Source organism: Wyeomyia smithii, chromosome 3 (assembly GCF_029784165.1).
Source record: "Wyeomyia smithii strain HCP4-BCI-WySm-NY-G18 chromosome 3, ASM2978416v1, whole genome shotgun sequence".
NCBI lineage: Eukaryota > Metazoa > Arthropoda > Insecta > Diptera > Culicidae > Wyeomyia > Wyeomyia smithii.
Genome location: NC_073696.1, coordinates 235,628,872 through 235,652,467, shown reverse-complemented (window position 1 = coordinate 235,652,467; position 23,596 = coordinate 235,628,872). Strand labels below are relative to the sequence as shown.

The 23,596-nt window shown below is 36.9% G+C and overlaps 1 protein-coding gene across 1 annotated transcript; it reads left to right on the top strand.

Annotated features, from left to right (window-relative positions):
- Positions 1 to 1,445: 1,445 nt before the first annotated feature.
- On the top strand, positions 1,446 to 20,984 carry LOC129729713 (cytochrome P450 4V2-like). Its single transcript, XM_055688475.1, has 5 exons — positions 1,446 to 1,867; positions 19,064 to 19,322; positions 19,385 to 19,511; positions 19,574 to 19,750; positions 19,806 to 20,984. The coding sequence occupies exons 1-5, from the start codon at positions 1,516 to 1,518 to the stop codon at positions 20,385 to 20,387; spliced, it is 1,497 nt and encodes a 498-aa protein (XP_055544450.1). The 5' UTR covers positions 1,446 to 1,515; the 3' UTR covers positions 20,388 to 20,984.
- Positions 20,985 to 23,596: the final 2,612 nt, after the last annotated feature.

The following is a 23,596-nucleotide window of genomic DNA, read 5'->3' as shown; positions in this document are numbered from 1 at the left end:
TTTTATTCTGAGACTTGCGAAATGTAAAAAAATGAAGATTGATTTAGGCAATTTTCATTGACATGTTTTATGTATGTTATCCACGAATTTGCTTTATAGAAGTCAGCATCATCCTACAATATTCTTAATGTTGAAGTATTCTGCTCATGTCAACTATGTGCACATTGGATAATGATTCCAACTGGACCATAACCTTTTTTGAGCGGTTTATTCGTGTTGGTAATCGGGATGTATTTCGCAACTTCGTTCTAACATGCTAGTTTGTTTTTATAGTGTTAAGTATTACTTCTTATTGGTAAATGTACCGTCAACTAAGATTTGAAACCAAAGGTTGTATCATCTTAAATATTCTTAAACATCATTACTAGAAATATTCATATTCTTGTATATCTACTAATGACTGATAATTGTTGACTTAACTAGCACTAAGGCAAATGCCTTGCTTGAAAATATTTAATTTTGTTCAACAAATGAATTCCAATACAACTTAACTAAAGCTTTTATTAAAATTGAAATTAACAGTAAGCTAGCATGTTGAAAGTTAATTTGACAAAAATAGACTATGTAATTACTAAAGAAAGACATCAATTTGCTATATTTTATTCTAAATTTGAAAAATAAACTGAAAATTAACAATTGTGGTATATATTAAAAAAAATAGATTCTATCAAGACTGTCCCACAGTTATTCACGAATCACAATTATTTAATATAAATATATGCTTACTATTAAACTGGAAATATCTCCGAAACTTTGATAAAAATTTAAAAAAAACTCAAAATTGAACTATTTTTAATATGACAACTATCGTTAACTCCAATCTCCTAACAAAAAAATCGCAACTCACTTCAATTATATTTTTAATAATTATAACATTTTCCGTTTAAATCAAATTAAAAACAAATAAACAAAATATTGTGCGAAAATCAGTTTCATCGTATATAGATAATACCTAAGATTAACGTTTGGTTTTTATTTCGCAAAAATCGAAAGTTAGTATTGATTGTAATATTATCATGTTCAAAAAAGTTATAACTAATCACTCATGGTGCACTTTAAACTGCAAGGGGGATTGAATCTTCTACTCCTTTGTTTATTTTTGTTCAATAAACAACTTGCGCACCGATCACCGAAAACAAACGAGCAGCAGTTGTTTTTGTTCTGGAAGTACTGATTAAAACTGACCGTACTTGACACCGACGAATTACCACTTTCACTTCTGTTGCAACCAGCAGCAACAGCGGTGCAACAGCAGACAGCATGCAACGCGGAAACTAGTGAAGGTCACTCCATGCATCGCATAGCCATCTCGACAGTCAATGAACTAAATAAACCATTTGTACTCCCTGAACCGGTTAGTTAACGAATCTTTGCTTGTCTACGTACCGCTGAAACTGCGCGTAATTCTTCGCAAACCGCAATTGGGATGTAATCAGCTTGACGCAGTACAGAATTTAGTCTACGGGTTCTTTTTCGACAGTTCAGTCCATTTTCTATCACTACCTTCGGGACGATATGATTTTTCTGGTGCTACTATCGGTACTCGGCATCCTACTGGCGTATCAGTACTTCAAAATTCTTAACGGTTACCGCTTTGCTGATCAAATTTTTACCGTCCAACCGGTTTATCCGATCCTCGGCCATGCGGGTGTATTTTCGGGAAAATCTTCCAAGCAAGCCTTCTGGCTAACGGTGAAATACTTCCAGCAGGTGGATCGTCTCGGAAAAATCCTGCTGGGCCCGAGACCGTTCGTGTTGGTCAACCAGCCGGATCTACTGCAGCAGGTGCTCACCCGAAGCGACCTACACGATAAGCCTTTCTTCTACGACTTTTTGACCCTTGGAGGTGGACTGATCACGGAACGATGTAAGTACAAGTGCGATATCTATGAACAATATTTCAGTTTGTTTCCAAGTGGAGTGGGCGTTGAAAAATGTTTTTCGATTGAATAAATTATCAAGTTTTTTTTATAAGAATATGAATCAATTATTCAGAACATCTTATTTAAATAAGATTATGTACACGTAGCTAAACAGTTGAGGTAATTCAAGCTCCAAATTTATTCAAACACAATGAGATGTTTGCTCGATTTAATTTTTCGCTTTCAATTTTAATAGTTAAAAATAAAATAGACAATTGTTTGACACATTCTTATTAGGTTCTCGCTTTTTCGTTTTTTCCAACCTAAAAAAAATTTTTCAACCTCAACTTTGGTAACTCGAATACTCTTTACAGTCACCTTGTTAGAGGTCAAAAGGGACAGTTTCGGCAAATATGAAAGCCAGAGTTGTGTGTAAACTACAAGAAGTATAATTAGTTTCTTTGACAGTGATCAAAAGAATATACCCGCTCACTTACTTACTGCGAGATGATCCAACCAGCTGAAGCTGATCAGAGTTCTTATTGTTCTAGTTTGAATAAAGCTTGGCGCTCAACAAACTGGTCCTTTCTGGATACAAACAATGTAAACATGGCCGCAACACTTTTTATCCCTTTTCTTTCGTGAATTCGTTCCTCGACCCTTGCCAAAGCTGTAACCAGCCTGCTCAAATCCACGGCTTTGTCATCTGAAACGAGAGAGATTCACTGCGCTGAAAAAGTACTCCCGTTTTCGATTCGATTCCACAAAAAACGGGCAACCTATTTTATCGCCCTTTTTTGATTTGGCTGAAACTTTGCATAGACGTTCTACAGGCAAAAGATGTCATTTTGTGCTATAGATTCAATTTTTTGGAACACGACTCATATCTGAGAAGCTATTGGAAAATGCTATTTTGTGAGGTATTAATGATTACAAATACTTTTAGAACCTAAACGGTTTATTTGTTCAATGTGACATCTTCGGCAAAGTTTTAGATAATAATTTTGTCTTTCCGACAAAAGTAACTCTAGAAAAAATATTTATTTTTGGAAAAAAAGTTAAAAGAGAAATTAAAAATTACTTATTTAAAAAAGCTCATTTTTTAAATCTATTTTTTTATAAAAACTACAAAAGATTACCAAAGCAATGCAACCGGTCCCAGCATGAAATCAAGAAAAAAAAAGTTATGATATTTTGAAAAAAATAAAATTGTTTTTCTTCGAGGGGCATTTTTTTTTTTTTTTTTTTTTTTGAGGGAGAAAATTGTTATCTACAACTCTGCCAAAAACACTATACCAATCATTAGGACATGTGCAAAACATGCGACGGTGTGTGATTTTTCTTGACTGGAGATAAAAAGGGAGCATATTTCGACAAAAAAATCTTTGCATGTGGTTGAAACGACTATGCTTAGATACTCTTACTCCCGTAAAACGTGCAAAATATATGCCAGTATGTGTTGGTACTTGACTGGGGAAGAACTTTATTGCCTTTTTCGTAAGAGATTTGCTACCCAAAAGGCAATTTTGCGCTGTTGCTTTTGAAGTAAAAAGGAAAAGTTTTGCGTGTAGCATGAAGTACTACCAGTAATCCACAAAACTACTTGGAAATCACATGATCTACGTACAATAAACCAGATTGGCCATGTTCGAACCGACGGCCGGTTCTTTTCAGACGGATACCACTACCTAGTCGCGGTATGGACCAGTACCAATCGGGTTTGATGGGAGCCCGCGTCAGCACAGATGAGATCTTTTCAACCCAACAGATCCTACCGAAATGCCGCGAATATAACGTACCCAAGGATCACAGCTTCATTGACTTCACGTGATCTATGATATAGTCAATCAAGAATAAGTGAGATAGATCATGCACGACAACGGATTCCCGGATATCTAACGTGATTGATCAAAGCCACCATGACGCAAGTTGTGTGCTACGTGCGGGTTTTGAAGATACTCTCGAGTCCCATTGAATCACGCAGAGGAAAATGACAAGGTGATGGGTTTTCTTCTTGGCTGTGCAGAGCGAGGGTGTGATCCGGAGGGCGGGCATCGACACGAGGGGTACGATTTTCGCAAAGTCGGTTCAGTTTCTGGGCTTCCTAGATGAAACCTAAGCACAGTGGGGCCGTTTTGAAAAAAGACGGTCGAAAGTCTTTCCTCACTTTTGCTTATATTTTAGAGGTTTTTGTCTTGGGAAGAGTTGTTCAAAATACTGATGAAAATTATCTGACATTTTCATGCAATTGCTTATTAAGCTAGTATTACACTTAGAAAAAATAATTTTTCTATTATACGAGATATTCTATTTCTGTTCTCGGCAAAGTTGTAGAACTATCGATTTCATGATACTTTGCCGAAGACACGAAATTCCTAGGTCTTACCGCTGAAGAGATATAGCTGTTTTTCTTCAAAGACTACCTCAAAACTAGTTTTTTTTTCACCTAAATCATATCTTAACTACTTCTATTCTACTTGAGATGTTCTAGAAAGTTTTTGATAATATCAAAATACAAATTTTTCTAAAAAAGAAAGTCAATTCTGTTCAACCAACTCCGAGATAGAGCGGTTTCAAGGTAAATTTTTTTAAGTCAAATTGTGTCAAAATCAGATAACTTAAAATTGTGAATTTTTGTGAGGTATTACTCAACGTTATTTGTTTTGGTATGTTTAAAGGTACAAGTACATATCTTTTTCAGAATCGAGACTCGTCGGTAACTTCGCATTTCTAAAACTTTTCACAGTTGTTCCTTTTTGATGAAGAGGTCATTTTTTGATATCAGTTCTTCATGTGAACTCGCAACTGCTGCTTCAAAAGGGCCTATTCAAAATGGTGACTGATAGCTAAAATTTCTGTATCAGAAAAAGCGGCTTGTTTGATTGAAATGGTGTCTTCAGCAAAGTTGTAGGTAATAAAATTACGGTTCTAGAAAAAATATATACACTGCTAAATTTTTTTTTTGTGCAAAACTTTCCGATTTGTTACAAAATGTAAAATATCTCAAAAAGTACCTTTATGATGTAGGACTACGTCTTTGTTTTCTATACTAGATTACATTTTGTGAAATTGCAAATGAAACTGGCAAATGTTGCGTCAGATTTCAAACGATTATAGCAAGCGAACGACTAAATGCATCTTAGTCATTTATATGTCGGTGGATAGATAAAATTTGTGACAATTGTTTGATATAATGTTTAACATTGTGGCTTTACTGCTTAATGGTGAAAAAGGTGAAAAATTTCAAGGTCAAGCTTTCCCTAACATTTTCCTTGCTATTCCCTTGCTTCCAAGGCACGGATAACAATAACATGGACGGAATAAATTCCACTGCCTACATATTCTGACTCAACAAAGTGTTTTGTTCCGTTCCTCTTTCTCGAAACTGCGTGGCCATGCCTTCAATGCAAAAATCTACGCTCAACTCGATACAACAGATTGCGTGTAGAAAATTTAGTCTCATTCCAGTTTGTCCCACAATAGCGAGTGGAGTATAGCTGCTAGAGGTACGCGACATTATAGGAAACGAGAGCTGCATACGAGTTAACTTCCAGGAACTGCGGGACACCTTACCTTTATTTTTCATACAGCAGCACCAGTTACCATCGTACGCTGCAGAATATTGTACTGGCACAGCTACTGGAGGGCACAGCGGATAACAAATTTTATCATGCGCGGCCAAGCAAAATATTCAATGCTACCGGTGCACATAGGGGTATTTGAGTGCAAAAGTTGGAATAAATTGCAAAACTCAAAATTATTATTTAACCCCCATAATTAATACCACAAGATTCATAGATAGAGGGGGTATCCTATGGTAACTATTTTGCTTCAATTTGTTTTGTTTTTGGCTCACAACAGCTGTCAAACTAGAAGGTAAAAGCAAAGCAGATTACGAAGTTTTGTGATTTTTTTCGGTGGAATTTATAATACTGGTGATTTTATTCGGCCTGATTCGAAAAAGGATCTTCAAATAAGAGGTATGCTTTAGGGCATCTTCAGCGGTGGTCCAAATCGTTGTTTTGTTCTATTTTTTTGGAACAAACTCAAATTCACTGCTGCACCGGTGGTGTAAATTTTGTTTTATACCAGATCTAAATTGAAGAAATTTAAAACTGGTATACGTTTTGGTCTATTTTTGCAACTTTTTTGAACAAGAAATAGATCGTTCTAAAAACCTTTGTACGCTACCAATAGGTGAGTAAAATGTCATACTTTAATTGAATACCTCATTTTTAGCTATTTCCATACAAGCATTTTGCGAGTGTTGGGGAATAAACAAAACAAAGATTTTTTATGACAATTCACAATTCATGTTTGTGGCTTTTCTGAAGAAGAATATGAACAGGTTTGTCGTTTTTGGTTTCAAAGAAACCGACCAGCAAAAGGGGGAATTCTGGAAGACCATAACCGTAGGTTCAACTACTTGGTTTGCAACCATCAGCCACTAGGATAACAAATATGTTGGCTATTTTGTTAATCGCCTTAATTATAGTGGGACTAGAGGAGACCGTAAGAGGCCAGAAAAATGTTTCTTGAAGAAACTGAACTGAAAACGTTCAAAATGCAGGCTTGTTCCAATATCTTCAAAACCGAACCCAAGTTTAAAGAGCTGCAAGATTCTGAAAGATTGATGAGACGAAAATGGAAGATGAACATCTACGCGATCAAATATTTTTCGCTATCCTCCGAAGCCCTACTTGTAGCAGAAATTTTTCGATCATACCAATCCATCCTGAGAAATGTCACTGACGCTCGGGTCAAACCGTCAAATCCATAAAGTCTTGTGAATATAAAGTGTCTTGCCAAAGTTATCGTTTAATGTGCGTAAAAATTATCGAATTTCCGTTTGTTAAATATTGAGTGCTTTTTATTATAACAAGTCTCATAAACTGATAGCATGGGGTAATTAATTGTGAACAGTGTGACAGAAGTCAGCGGTTTAACACCGGTGCGGAAAACGAAAAGTTGCTCTATATTAACTGGTTCTATTCAGGTTTCGCTGGTGTAAATCTAGTATAAAGTCGTTTCAAAAATAGACCACCGCTGAAGATGCCCTTAGGTTTTGAACATTTTATATGGAGGGTTTGGTGTCTTGTTGACTGTATATTTTGCATTGCCAATTATGGATATTTTACCTTTCGAATTGAGCTTCGAAATTGTTTTTTTTTTCTATGTTCTGGACGTTTCTGTGCACAAACAAACTCCCTTTTGAGTAGATACGAGTGTACTCAAACACGTAAAAAAAAAACTTGCGCATGTTTGCGCGTTTAGGATATATCATGATTTTATGCAATCCTATGCAATGTTTTTTTTTAATTTATTCGTTGTTTTTTTTTTTGAAATCACGACGTGTTTCAGACACCGGAAAAAACTTTCAGAGGAAACTTCCTTGAAAATGGCTTCAAGCATCCTCTGCCACACTATGGAATGAAAAATTTAGTTATTTGGAGGCGAAGTTTTTCCAAATAATGAATCGTTTTTAAAATCGCGAAAGATGCTTAAAAAGCGAATGAGTGTTATTAGAGCAGATATCATGCGCACGTGGACAGCATCTAATCGACACAAAATCCGCTTCTATACAATGAACGACACAAGTCAATTCCTCTAAGGAGGTCGTTTGGGTACGATTTTTAGGATGAGTCTGATAAATAAACATTTTTGTATATAACTTCGTTTAACTGTATAAAAATCAAATATAAATAAGAATATAATTCCAGCTAAATCTGTTTTTGTGCAATCGTTCATTTTTTGTGCGGTCTGTATTGAAACTGTCTGCATAAAAGCAAAACTTCAGAACTACATTCCGATTCGAATCTCGAATTTTTGTTTGTTATTATTAATCATTACTTCGCGGTCAACTGTTTGGTGTACAGGTCAAGTGCGAGGCTACTACTACGATTGTAGGGGACCTGGGCGTAGTCTTAGACTCCAAACTTACATTCATAGAACATTATAACACAATAATCAACAAAGCAAATAGTATGCTGGGCTTTATAAAACGCTTCGGCCATAGTTTTCAGGACCCATATACACTCAGACTATTATATATTACATACGCCCGACCATTTCTGGAATACTGTAGCATTGTATGGAATCCCTATTTTTTCCCTTGTAGAAGACTGAACCACTGCGACCATTGTTTGATCTATTGTGGTATGCTTCACCTTACTCTAAGTGCGTACGAGCATGTACATCACTATTTGGCGAGTTAATGTCCTTGCTACATTGCACATTTATACCAGTTGGGCAACGCACTTCGTATGAAGTTTATTACCTCACCAGGACTTTCCCTTCAAATTTCAGTAGGTTCTATGTGTCCCTTACCGAAGATACGCAATCTGCGTTGTATTAATACTCGGCATTCGCAGAGTAGATGTTCTGAAGTTTCGCTTTCGATGCCACACAGGCGACATTTGTCATCATCAAGTTTGCCTATCTTCTTGAGATGATACTTACTCGGACAGTGCCCTGTAATAAGACCTGTGAATGTCCTCAAGCCTTTCTTATTTAATCTGAGCAGCACGAGGCTCTTCTCGCGATTTGGCTCAATGAATCTTTTCGATTGTCGTAATCCACTTATGACATCCCAGTTTGCTTTGATGGTCGCTTTTTCCCATTCACCGAGTTCAGCTTTTAGAGCGCTCGGGGAGATTCCACAGAAAGGTTCTGGGCCAACAAAGTTAGTAGATGACCCTTGTCTGGCTAGTAAGTTGGCCTTCTCGTTTCCTTCGATTCCACAATGACCAGGAACCCAGTATAAGTTCACCTGGTTTTTCATAGCTAACTTTCGGAGCGACAGGATGCATTCCCACACTAGTTTAGAGTGGCAGAAAGGAGAATTCAGGGCTTTAAGTGCTGCCTGACTATCACCGGAAATGCATATATTTGCGTGTCGATAATTTCTTTCCAGACACGTATTCGTGCATTCTATTATCGCGTATATTTCCGCCTGGAATACTGTTGGCCAGTGTCTCATGGGGAAAAATTTATTAATTCCTGGTCCTGTGAATCCCGCACCTGCAGAACCATTCATTTTAGAACCGTCTGTGTAGAAGCAAAGTGAACCATCCCGAATTGTGGGTCCACCTTGTTGCCAACTTTCTCGTTCTATCTCTACTGTTCTGTAAGGAATTCCGAAATTTGGTTTCCTCTCCAGCCAATCCTCCTTACTTTTTATTAGATTATTTATTTGGAAATCTTTCAGTATTCTCAGGTGTCCTGTTAGATCTCCATCTTTTAGGTAGCACTGTCGATTTAGCCTTAGAGCACTTTTTTCCGCTTCTAGTTGAACCACCTGATGAAGTGGAAGAAGCTGAAGTATTGCATCTAGGGCTTTTGATGGAGTGCTTCTCATAGCTCCACAAATCGATGCACAGGCCAATCTTTGGATTTTAGCTAGCTTAGCTTGAGTAGCGGTTTTGGGCCACCAAACTAACGAGGCGTAGGTTATTCTGGGTATGATTATTGTTTTATATATCCAGTGTATCATGCTGGGTTTGAGACCCCAGCTTTTTCCAATGGCTCTGCTGCATACTCATAGGGCGTTTGTGGCCTTGGTAATTGTTTGTTCAATTTAAGTGTTCCAGTTTAGATTCTGGTCAAGTGTGATTCCCAAATATTTGACTTCAGTGAAAAGCATTATATCAGTGCCTTCCAATCGCAATTTAGGAATAATGTATTTCCTTTTTCGAGTGAAAGGAACAATAGTTGTTTTGGATGGATTTACACTCAACCCCTCTCGTCTGCACCATTGAGCTGTGAGATTAAGTGCAGTTTGCATTCTATCAGAAATAACGCTGTCGTGCTTCCCCCTAACTAAAATCACTACGTCGTCTGCAAAGCCTATCACTTCGAAGCCGTTTTCCGATAGGCTCCGAAGAAGATCGTCTACGATTAATGACCATAACAGGGGAGATAATATCCCTCCTTGAGGGCATCCTTTCGTAGTTTTTCTTGTTAGGGACGTCCCACCGAGTTTAACTGTTATTTCGCGAGTTATTAGCATGGCATGAATCCACTTTATTGTGTTCCTGTCTATGCCATGCCTTTCCATTGCCATTTTCATTGAGTTATGAGACGCATTATCAAATGCTCCTTCAATGTCAAGAAAGGCTGCCAGGGAAATTTCCTTGGCATGGATGGATTTTTCGATTTTTCCCACTAACATATGTAGCGCGTCAGTGGTTGATACGTTGTTTTTGTAAGCAAATTGAAATTTGCTTAATGGATTGGATTTCATATATACTGTTTTAATATGATAGTCGATTAATTTTTCCATAGTTTTCAAAAAGATGGAAGTTAAACTAATTGGCCTAAACGCTTTCGGAATTGTCCTATCTCGTTTTCCGGCTTTTGGTATGAAAATAACTCTAGTTTGTCTCCAACTAGATGGAATGTAATTTAATATAAGGCTCACCTTACACATCTCCGTAATAATTGGAATAAACAGTTGCTTGCTCTTTTGGAGCATAACTGGCTGAATTCCATCCATTCCCGGAGACTTGTATGGTTGGAAAGAGTCTATTGTCCATTCAACCTTCGATTTACTGAATATAGAACAGGCAAGTTCCTGGGATTCAGTCCAAGTCGCATGTGAGCTTAGCTGCTCTCCAGTTTGATCCTGCACTTCATCAGTATCCGAATATGATCCTGGGAAGTGATTTTCCATCATAATTTCCAGTGTTTCTTGAGAATCTGTGGTGTTAGTACCGTCAGTTTTTCTCAATCTGCCTAAACCGTTGGAATGTTCTTTAGACAGGGCTTTTTGCAACCTGGCTGCAGTGGATGTGTTTTCAATACGTTCACACATTAATTTCCAACTGTTCCTTCTGGATTTTCTTATTTCCTTATTGTATTTTGTTAGTGATGTTCTATACAGTTCCCAATTACCTGTTTGTTTCGCTTTATTGAATAGTTTCCTAGAGGACTTTCTTAGTCCTTCTAGGGTCTTATTCCACCAAGGTGAGTCTTTATTTACACTCGCGTCTTGGTTGGACTTTCGTAGTATGCACTAATTATCGTACTTGTGATTAAATTAAAGCAGGTTTCCAGTTCATCTTTGGTTTTAATTTCTCTTTCAAAGATATGTTTGTCGATCAACAGTTAACTGTTGTAGAGATCCCAGTTGGTTTTCCTGGGGTCTCTATAGGTTTCTTGCAAGATTTCTCCGGCACAGTAATCGAAAAGAATTTGCCTGTGATCTGATAGTGAGATTTCATCAGACACATGCCAATTCTTTATATTGGCTGAAAGTTTGTTGCTGGACAAAGTTATATCCAGGACTTCCTCACGTATAGCATTTATAAAGGTGGGGTTATTACCTTGGTTGCATATATCTATGTTATTTGTTAGTATATATTCTAAAAGGCACTCACCCCTTTTGTTTATATTTGTACTACCCCAAACTGTGTGATGAGAGTTCACATCACATCCTATTACGAACTGTTTATTGTTCTGTTTGCAGTAGTTGATAAGTTCCTTCACATCCGTTGGAGGGGCTTCTTCTTGTTCCCCAGGAAAGTAAGCCGAGGCGACGATGAGCTCCGCTCTTCCTCTAGCCGTAGGAACTTCTATTTGTATGGTTGCTAAGTCTCTGCTGATAAATTCTGTAATTGGAGTGACGTTAGTCAAAGCACTTACCAGAATAGCTGCCCTAGAAAGAGGCTGCGCATCGTCAAAAATTAGCTTACCGTTATTACTGGGGATCCCAAGTATTTTATTTTTACTAGCCCATGGCTCTTGTATAAGGGCCACGTTTATATTTTTTTTGGTGAATCTTCGGCAGAGGATCCCAGTAGCTCCTCTCGCATGGTGAAGATTCACCTGAATGAATTTAATGGTTGGTTTTATGTTCGGATTCTTGGGATTTTCTTCGATTCCCCAGGTCAGATTTACGATCCCTTTCCCCCTTATCCTCACTGTTACGTGATTTTTCGGGGGGGGGGGGGGCTGGGTCTACCCAATTGCGTCGCTGATTTGTCCGCTTCAGACTCGCCTCTCTTTTCCAGTCTGGGTTTATCTTTTTCCCGTCTAGTAATATTGCGAGGCTTCTGTCTCTCTGCCCAAACTTAAAGTTCAGCTTTAGTCCCCAATCAGTAAACTTACGCATAGAAGCATCGTCCACTGACAGTACTAGCTGAGCGTGTTCTTTTATTGTATTCCGCTTTAGGATCCTCCAGGCGTCAGTGTTGAATGGAATCCCTATATTGTAACACATGAAAAACGCATTGAATCTGTCCAAAAACAATTTCTTTTGTGCGCGCTTCGTAAGCTAAATTGGACAGCATTTCCCTTACCATCATATGAAGCACGCTGCATGCTTATAGACATACAAGCACTTAAAGAACACCGCGAACTTTCAATGCTTTACTTTATCAATGACATTATTTCTCAACGCGTGCAATCTTCTAAATTATTATCGCAACTAAATTTTTATACACCCAGTCGTCAATTAAGAAATCGGAAAATATTTTCGGAAAACTCTCACAGAACTAACTACTCAAAAAATGGCCCAATAAAACGCAGGATGCGTCACTATAATCAGCACTGCGAAAATATCGACATCACTATGGACAGAAATCAAATCAAAAAACGACTAATTACTGGAAATGATGCATAGAATATGAGAAAACATTGTATTATTATAACTGTAGTTTACATTTGCTTGACAAAATAAATAAATAAAATTTTGAGATTCTTTTGACGCTAACAGCCTCTTCCGAGCCGATATATATGATTTTAAATAACTTATATAAGAAAAGTTATTTATCACTGCTACGTAGATATTATTTATCTTTCAATTATAATTTTCATATTAAAGACATAGAAACTGCTAAATATGAAAATTTCAGCGTTATTGTGCATGAAAATATTTTTTTCCAACTTTTCAATCAAAATACCCTTATGTGCGGTGGTGCGATCATCAACGTTCTGTAGCACGCATTTCGAGCTGAAGATTATGGAATCGGTTCGGTTTTATTTTGCACTAGCTGACCCGGCACACTTCGTCCCGCCCATTTTTGTGTTTATTTGAAAATTTCAAACATTCCAAATTCATTGATTCCTTGCGATGTGTTTTTTTTACATGACAACATCCTCGACTTTTGGCTTCTGTACATCGTCTTTATTATGAATATATTTATTAGGGCGCCAATCATCGTATGGAAAAAAGTGACCAGAAAATTAAAAAAAACCCTATACAAAATGTTCACCTGCTCGAAAAAACACCCTGTGCAAAATTTCAGCACAATCGGACTTAAAATGGGGTGGCGCAAAGCGATTGAAGTTTGACTTTTTTGAAAACCGAAAAATCACCCAAGGGGGGTACGTGACATTTCGGTTTTCGAATTTTTTTTTTTGATGCCAAATGACTTAAAAACGCATGAAACGTCGAGAATGGATGTCATCTGAAAAAAAAAAATTTCCAAAGTTTACTCTCTGGGACTTCAATTGTGGGAGGCGGAGTTCAAAATGTTTAGAATTTATCTTTTGAAATTGATCACTAGTCTCTCGAAATAGCTTGTATAATGACATACACTATAACTAGCATCGAAAACATTATGTTTCATTAGGGTGGTTCATTTATTCGACATAGGGGGGTTCATAATATTGTATAAAAATGAGTATAAAATGGAAAAAATCACTTTTCACCGAATACCAATAGAAACCTAGAATAGAAAATAGAATAGAAAATATAATATTTGTTATATCATCGTCGTTAGGGTGGCAATGTTGAATTGGAAAAATCATAAGTAAAATGGCAAAATAATATAAAACAAATTTACAAAATGTATCAAAAAAAATTATCTCAACCAAAATTAAGATTGTGTCTCGTGGAAAATGTTGAATGCCTTCATGTCATTTGCAAAATCACACACGGGTGGTACATGGAATTTTAATATTTGAAAAATGTTTTCGATTCCAAGTGTCTTAAACTTTTAAATGAAACGGTGGAAACGTAGAAACGTAGAATATGTTGTATTACTTTGTTTGAAAAATCTACTCTCTAAGACACTTGCACTCGTCTTTCGAATGTTCTTTGTACCAGACAATTTATTCGTTTTATTTACCACAATAATGTCCTTTGCAAACACTTGATTGAACACACAGTGCTCTGGTTTATATAATCGGACAAAAGACTGTATCGATGTTATTCAGTGATAATGAGAGTATAGGGATCTCAATCAGATAGGCAACACAATTGACTCGTTCTTTGTGGGTTTGCGTCGTTTTGACAGTTGCCAGTGTGACATCTTCGGCAAAGTTGTAGATAATAGTTTTGTTTTTCAAAAAAATATGCACTCTAGAAACTAATTACTAATTTAAAAAAAATAAAAGAAAGTTATAAATTAATTATCGAAAACAGCCCATTTAAAACAACTGATTTTTTTTATAAAAACTACGAAAGTTTTCCTGAACAACGAAACCGGCCATGGAGCAATCAAAAAAAAAAGTTATATTTTTTAATTTTTTTTTCCACAGGGTACACTTTTTTTGGAGGAACGAAGTTATTATTTACAACTTTGCCAGATACACTATGCCAATCAAATTTTTTTTTTTTTCAAAAAATGATACATTATTTTTCTTGATTTCTATATGATCGGACTGGTTTCATTGTTTTGGTAATCTTTCGTAGGTTTTATTAAAAAAATCAAGTTTTAAAAAATGAGCCCTTTTGAATAATTAATTTTTAATCTTTCTTCTAACTTTTGAACGAAAAATTTATTGAGTGTAATTTTTTTGGTAGGACCAAATTATTATCTACAGCTTTGTCGAAGACGTCACGACTAAGTCCCAGAGAGTATTTTTTTGCAAAAAAAAAATTTTTCAGATGACACCAATTCTCGACGATTCATGCGTTTTTAAGTCATGTTGCATTAAAAAAAAAAATTCGAAAACCGAAATTTCACGTACCTTCCCCCCTTGGGTGTTTTTTCGGTTTCCAAAAAGCCAAACTTCAATCGCTTTGCGCCACTCCATTTTAAGTCCGATTGAGCTGAAATTTTGCACAGGGTGTTTTTTCGAGCAGGTGAACATTTTGTATAGGGTTTTTTTTTTGAAATTCGAGATGACCATTTTGCCTGGCACCCTAATATTTATATTGGGTGGTACAGGCGAACTTCGATATAAGGTACATTTTGATTTTTAATTTGTACTTTATATCGAATTGTACCTTATATCGAATCATGAAACATTTTCAGCAATATGGCTTCAAATACTTTATTTTGTTGTCATTGGTCTACGTATAGTGTATTTTAGTAATAGAATCTAACTATAAGTGTGAACCAACTCGTTTTGAGTACAATTGGAAGGTCTCCCGAAAAGCCATAAAAACTATGTGGTTTTATGGCTTTTCGGGAGACCTTTAGCCGCATGTAATAGTTTGTTTCCAAAAAGTATGTCATCTAGAAAAAGAGAAAAAAATACAAACCGTTATGTTATTATTATTACTAATTTTGGTTTTCAACTTTTATTTACATTCACACAAGATTTCATTGGAACTACTTCTTTTTGCCTTTCTCCTAGAAAGGTATAGCAATCACTGCAAAAACTAAAGGTATAAAAGTGCTCAAAAGGGCCGGATGTCGTATACCACTTGACTCAGTTCGACGAGCTGAGCATTTTCTGTATGTGTGTGTGTATGTGTGTGTGTGTATGTAACGCTCTCCCAATCTCAATCGATTTTCTCAGAGATGGCTGGACCGATTTCAATGAAATTAATTGAATTTTATGAAGATTGAACCTGTGGTTCAGAATTTATGGAAAAAAACGTGTTCTGGAGACTGTTTAATCTCACTAATGTTTCTCAGAGATGGCTCGACCGATTTTCATAAAATCAGTGTCATATGGAAGGTCCTGCTGCCCCATAAGACCTGATTGATAATTTTTTGTAATCGGACTATTACTTTGCCTTTTATATTTAAAAATGTGAAATCCAGGTATGAAAAGAAACATATTCCAAAGACTACATAAACTCACTTACTTTTCTCAGAGATGGTTGAACCGATTTTCACAAAATTAATGTCAAATGAAAGGACTAGCTGCTACATAACACCCTACTGATTTTTCTGTAATCGGACTGTAACTTCGTCTGTAATGTATCGAAATGTGAAAATCACGAAACTCCATTATCTTAGAAACTACACAACCGATTTGAACAATATTGATATGAGATGAATGGGCTAGTTAAGGGTTAACTGGTGAATTACACGTGAACACGTAGTTTCAAATGTTGGCTGCCCTATAGGTTCCCTTTTCATTTGATTATAATTGAACTTAAGCAACCGTTATGTATTAAATTGTTAAAACAACGAAAGTCTATTAACTCAAAGATTTCACGACTTATTTGAACATAACTAGTGTCATTCAAACGAGTCATCTCTCAAACTTACAAATAACAAACTTCATAACAATTTGATATGTGGTTCAAAAGTTTTGGAACGAAAAGAAATTCAAAGACTATTTGAAACTATTCCGGCTTTGATCAATATATATGGTCTCAACATGATTTAAATGTGATATCGTACTATTTGAACGTTCCCGGTATCGCTCGTGATTGATTTGTTCGAAATTAAGAGTCATTTCTTTTATTTAGCTATTTCTTAAGCACTAACATTACGTCAAATTTCATGTTTTATTGTGGAACAGTACCACCGTCCCCCGTAGTTTAATTGGTCAAAACACCATGCCGGAGACAGTGATATTGCGGGTTCAAGTCCCGTCGGAATGCGGTGTATTTTTCCTAATCTGTATCATATTTCCAGTTCGCTTATTTTTCGCTCTCTTTACTTCACATACTGTCTGCTTAATGAACCTGGATATAAGCATTCATGTAAATCTATTTTTACAAATAATAAGTTTGAATGAGAAAGGCTGAGTCTGACCGCTAGGTGGATTAATTTAGGTTTTTTCTTCTCGTTGTTATTTATTTTTTTCGGAATCTGCATTTTCTTCGTTGCATTTCAAAATGACCGTTTGAACTTATTTTTTTACACATAAGGGTGGCCCAAAAATGCACTTTGCACACTGGTTTAAAACGTTAAAAACATTATCGTCAACCTTTCGAGTGTTAAAATGCCATTTAAATGCTATAGTGTATTCGACAAAGTTTTTGTATATTTTTAGGGAAACTTTTGATGCAGATAGATTTTTGATTAATCTGCCAAAAAGTGAGATGAAAATTTAATTTTTTTATTACTTGTCAAATCAAAGTGAAGTCTTTAGCAAAATAGTAGGTAATCTTTATCTTATGTAGAAAACTTTTGCTGAAGACGCTTTGGTTCTATTTCTTCAAAATCGACCACATACAGGTAGTTTCATACACACATTCTTAAAATGTTTGAAAATATAAAAATACCAACCAACTTTTTCGGGTGTGATTTCAGGGGCCTGAACATTTTATTTATATTTGAGAAATATATTATTTTTCCGAACATACCTTGAGCATATTTCCACGTTTTTGATAAAAAATGCACTTCTTCAAACCAAAATTTTTTGCTTCTGCTTAGCTAAGTTCGGTTATAACTGATTATGGAACATTTTTCAAACGTTTGTAGCAATTAGAGTTTTAATAAAATTTTGTATTTTAAAATTTCTAACAGATTCTCCAGGGATCAAACCTTAAGTTATTTTTTATCAGCTCCTCCGTTCCCATCCATGTTAAACCACGCTAAATCATGTTTTTTTCAGCAACATTATATTTTTGGACGGGTTTTCAAACTTCCGCCAAGTGTGACGTATATTACGGACACTATCAAAATGATCAATAATAACCAGAGACCCTTACAAGATAACCAATATATTGTTTATAAAAGTTTCCATACCAATTTTGCAGTTATTTGTAACATAGTAAAAATATGTATATGTATATCGAGGTAAAATGTACCTTATATTAAGTGACGCTATATCGAAAGTACGTTATAACGAGGGTTTCTTATATCGAAGTTCGCCTGTATTCGGTCATTTTCTGCTAATTTTCTGGCATTAATCTGACATTGGAAATACCCATATTGGGTGGTATTCAGTTATTTTAGTTGTTTTCCAGAAACTGAAAGTGGTCATCTTTAAATTCAAAATGGTGTCCAGGGTCAATGTTTGGTTTCTATGTATCATCTCGATTACGGAAATATCCATATTGAGTATTATTCGACTGTTTCCCAGAGGTTGACATCTTACAATTTAAAATGGCGCCGGAGGTCAATTGTTAGCTCACTGCATCATTCTGGTTCCGGAGATACTCATATTGGGTGGTATTTGCTCACTTTAGGCTGTTTACCAGAAACTGAAAGTCGTCATTTTGGACTTCAAAATGGCCTGTGAAATCAATTTCTGTCATCAGATTTGTCAGACACCGGAAGTCGCCATCTTTGAATTTAAAATGGTGTATGTGATCGATTTTAGCCTCTGTGTATAGTTACGTTTCCGAAAATACCCATATTGGGTGGTATTTGGTCACTTCCCGCTGTTTTTCAGAATCCGGAATGAAGGAATTTTTATCCATCAGTCACCATTTTGAATAGGCACCTTTGAAGCAGTAGTCGCGAGTTAACATGAACAGCGGATACCACAAAATGATTTTCTTATCAAAAAGGAACAACTCTGAGAATTTCAGCGAGATCTGAAATGGTCGATCAGAATCGATGTGCGAAGTAGCATGGAATGACTCAATGTGTTTTCAAACACCATAAATATCTGAACCGGTAAGCTGTGCCTTGCTGCCGACCCGACGAGATACGGGTAAACTGAGATAGATTAGAAAAAAAAAGTAAATTTTGGTTAAACTGAGGTAAATTTTTTATGGGAGTAACCAGGGCATGTCTATAAAATAATTTGACTTTTATTGTTTTGAACGAGAATTTTCGTGTGCTGTTTAGTCCCGAGCAATTCTAAATGATGGTTGAATCAAGTTCAAAATTGGTCATTTTCCCTTGGGTACCTGGAGCATGTCTGTAGGTAACAAATGTAGCCCTGGGTGTTTGTTTTTACTTTCATTAGGCATAATTTGAGGTGGCGCATGATGAAAGTTGGTTCAACCGAAAAAATCAGGCCAACGCGGTCGAAAACAGTTGTGCAATTCCATAACAAAACGTGCAACCATTTTAATCAACCATTTTCGATCCGGCTGAAACCTTATACAGATATACACGGAAGTAAACGCACTTTTTTACTAAATCTTCGGTAAAACACTACTTTTTCATCAGCTGGGGAAAAATGGCGTCGCGTGCGGAAGCTTCTGAATCCCACCTTCAACACTCGAATGCTGACCAACTTTCTGCCTATCATGGATTTTCGTGCCAGTAAAATGGTGGCAACATTAGATCCTCTAGCGGATGGACAGACAGATGTGGACATCATGAAATTCATCGGTGAGTGTACACTAGAGATGGTGTTCAGCACGACGATGGGACGGAACGCACACGAACTGCCCGGCCAGAGAGAGTATATACGAAACTTAGAGATGTGAGTATTAAGAAGGTCAATTTGCTGATGAAAATCCATGATATTTTAACATTCTCTTTCAGCATTCAAAATTGTGTTGGAGAGAGGATTCTAAATGCGAATCAATACTTGGGAGTGTTCTATCGAATGAGCAACGCTTACAAAATAGAACAAATTTCAAGAGATTTTTGCAACAAATTTACAGACAAGGTATGTGTTCCAATTGCACGATTAAAGATCCTGAATTGAACGATTCTTTTAATGCAATACAGATTATCAGCGAAAGACGCAAGGAGCTTGAAGCGGAATCAGGTCTTGTAACCGAGGAAGATGAATTCAAACCAAAGTCACTCAACTTCTTGGATGAGGTATTACAGATACGGAAGCAAGATAACCTCAAATTCACAGATCTAGAAATAGCCGATCAACTGTACACTATGATGAGCGCTGTAAGTATCAACAGGTTGCTAATAAACCCTTTTACTAATACCATCATCTCCTAAGGCACACGACACATCAGCTCTGACCGTAGCTTACACCTGTCTATTCCTCGCAATGAACCCGGAGGTACAGTCGAAAGTCCTAGCCGAAATGAACGATGTATTCCACTCACCATCGGTGGAAATCAACTGCGACACGCTGAGGCAGCTTGAGTACACAGAAATGGTCATCAAAGAAGTGCTTCGACTGTGCCCAGCTGTTCCGCTTGCCGCACGGGAAACCTCTGAAGAAATCATACTCGATGGTATTCGTATCCCGAAAGGACAAATTTTAGGTATGAATTTCTATTCCCTGCACCGGCGCGAAGACTTCTGGGGTTCTGATCCGGAACGCTTCGACCCAGAACGATTCCGTCCGGAGGAGTGCGAGAAGCGCCATCCGTACGCTTATCTGCCGTTCAGCGGAGGGCTTCGAAATTGCATCGGTAGTCGATATGCAGCGAATTCGATGCGAATAATGTTGCTGAGAATTCTACAACAGTTTGAGTTGCGCACCGATCTGAAGCAGTCGGATTTAAGATTCAAGTATGAGATAACACTGAAGCTGACCGGACCACATCGGATGCGGTTAGTGAGGAGAAAATAAAAGCTGAAACGAGTGTGTTACCATCGGTTTGCTAATGATGCATCGATCTAGAAGAAGCAGTTAAGATTCTTGCTAGATCGGACAATTATACTCATCAGAGGATTGGAGAAACCTTACCAGATTAATAAGTATCTTTCATGATAGTATTATAATAGCAGTCTCAGTATATAGTAACTTAAATTACAATATTTATTCGATTGAACTAGAGATGTTTTGTTCGTTTCACTAATATAATATCAACAACAATCACTAATTGAACCCTCAAAATAATATTCATGAGATAAGTCAATTACATTCAAGTGAAAACAGCTCCATACGCTGACATAGTCATGGCATCAGTTTTCAAGGATGTGCACGGGCTAGTTTTTAGTGATTATCTTTAAAATAGTAAAGTAATCAAATCTGTGTGAATGTTACATTCTGACACACCACTTAGATTTTGAAAACGTGCAGCACACTTTAAATTTAGATTATAATAATTCTTAAAAATCTGTTCATTTATTCTTCACATTATTAAAACAAGAACGACTAACAGCTTGCAGTATAATTCATATTTGTAACTCAAAAATAATAAACTCCACAAAATGCAATTCAATCAAATTATATTACCAGCGAATTCGCTCCATCGGAAAGAAATTCCCCCGTGGAAACCGCCAATTAATACTCCTAACAAATTAAATTCCAATCCACTTCGTCCTACGCTTGTATAACCGGGGGAGGAAGCTGACGCAGAATAAAAAAAACAATCGCATTCATCCGGGCTGTTTTCGTGGCCGCCACTTGCGCTAGGAACCGATTGCAAAGGAATTTCTGCCACCCGATGGCGAGCGTTTTTAAAACTCGTAAATCTATTAGCACCCATTCACACGTAATTCGGAAGCGGTAATTTATTTTAGTGTAACGTGAGCCACATTGTGGTGATTTCCGCTGAGAGGTACTGCCAAGGCTGGTAGAATGCTAGCCGTTCCCCGAATCGGGGCTCATGCCGTTCAGTCCAATCGCGGACGGATTTCACTAACTGGGATGGTGCTCGGTACAGGGTGCAGGTGTCAATTTAGTGTTGGTTTTATACTCAGCGAGAAGCTAGAAATCGAAGTTTGGGGAGCCCAGCCGCCAGTCGACGCAATGCTATTGAATTCGAACGACTGGAAATGTGCACATTTCGACTGGATAATAGCGGCACACCATTGCCGGTTGCGGTCAAAAATTTCTGACAGTACTTTGTTCCGATTAGAGGCAATGGGTTCTGGTCCCGCAGCCTCCACAGTGCGCAAAACGAGTGATGGAAATTCTGCCAGAGGCGTTGAGTACGGTTTTGATAGAGAAATTGTGCTTTGTTTGGCTCGAAAATCGATTTTGTGTATGAAATTTTGAATAACTTTAACTTTCTACTGATAACAAAACCTATTGCGTAACCCCCTTTGCAAGAGACAACACTCAAAGTAGAGTTGTAGCGACCAGTGATCCACTTCTTCACACCATACGTCCACTCCAACTTACGAAGGAGTTAGTTAAAGCATATTTTTACATACATAATTCCAATACACAATGTGAAACGAACGACTAGAGCCGGTGGCACTGCATTGCAGCCTGGACTAGAAAATCTTCAAATTGCATTTTTACGCGGCTCAAATTGGATTACGACGCACTAACACGCTTGGGTACGATACCAAAACCACTATTCTATCGCTGCTTCTGGCTGTCATGCGACGGAATCCCTTTTTGTGCTAAAGCATAAGTGCACGAGTAGCATCCTTCAGAGAAACGTAACGTGCATTGAAATTGCAATCGAAAAGAACCGATTGGAATCAATCTGCTTCAAGTCACCCTAAAAATAGATTTCGACGAAATGCATATCCTTTGTTCTTTTAAACCTCTCTTTTACCTCTTTTGTTCTTTTAAACGTTTAATGCGGAATAAAAACTACCTCAAACTAAATCAACTTCAATAACTGAGCCCCTGTTTAAGCACTATTTTCACAGTGCACACAGATAGTAGGGGATTTACACTAGAAAAAAAGTTGAATTTCAATTGTTTTCAAATAAATCTAATTAATCGTTTTTCGTCGCTATTGTCGTCTATTGTCGACTCGGTTCACGGGAAGTGTAGCTGATTAATGCAACGCACATACGCTTCAAGCGAGCACCCAACCGGATTAAGTCAATTGTTGTAGGCTCAAACCGGCGGTGCCACAATGAATAATTGCAGCGTGGGTTTTGCAATCGAATTACGAAATTTAGCATGATATCCATTGTCCCTGCGGTGATCGATTCTATGGGGTCAGATTTTACACGTCATTTGTACTCTGGTATTGAAATTCCTCCGGTACAACTGGTAACAAATGTTTCTGGCATGATTTTTTTTTTCAACTGCTAGAATATTAACCACAAAATAGAATTCCTGTAAAGCGTACGTAATTATCAAATAACTGAGTGCCGTAAAACATTCCATTCACGGGTAATCTCCCAGCGGAAAACCAACCGACTGATAATAAATATTTAATCTATGTTTAACAATTGTTTGTTTAGTGTCAGTCGTAAATTTATTTGAAATTCCGCTTGTCAGCGTCGGTTGAAGGGAACAATGAGCCAGCGATAAAAAATACAGGGAATTGTTTCTTGTCTATAAAAACAATTACACGCGCTTCCGGCCTTCTTATGGCGATTCATGTCTAATCTGGGATTATCTTCTTTATTTTGCTCTTCTCACACAAAGGGGCCATAAAGTTATTTGCAGCCTAATTAGGGCTTAATTTAAATTTTTGCTTTGTTTGACCTCAAGGGAAGTTCGTCGCGCTTCTTCAAACTTGATTGGATTTTTTTTTGCCCGATTCCGACTTATAGATCATTTTTTGATCTAACGTTATTTTTCATTCAAGTTTTCCTCGCGCATTTTCCAAATATATAAAATATTAGTGCTTTTAATTACCTCAGTTTCATTTCATAACTACGCTATTTTTGTCCTTTGAAAGCACTAAATTTGTCTTCGCTGACATACGAAGAATGTTTACCGGCAGAAGCTTTTTTCAGTAAATTTATGAACGAAACTTTTTCAGATAAAACTATGGTAGGATTTTATAAATCCAAACAAAGTATAGTTAGACGCATTGCTAAATATCGTATGTAAGAAAGTTAATTTTCGATATTTTTTTTCGACTTTTTGGTTTTCTTCAAACATTCGTTCTAGTACACATCTTTATTGATAGCCAA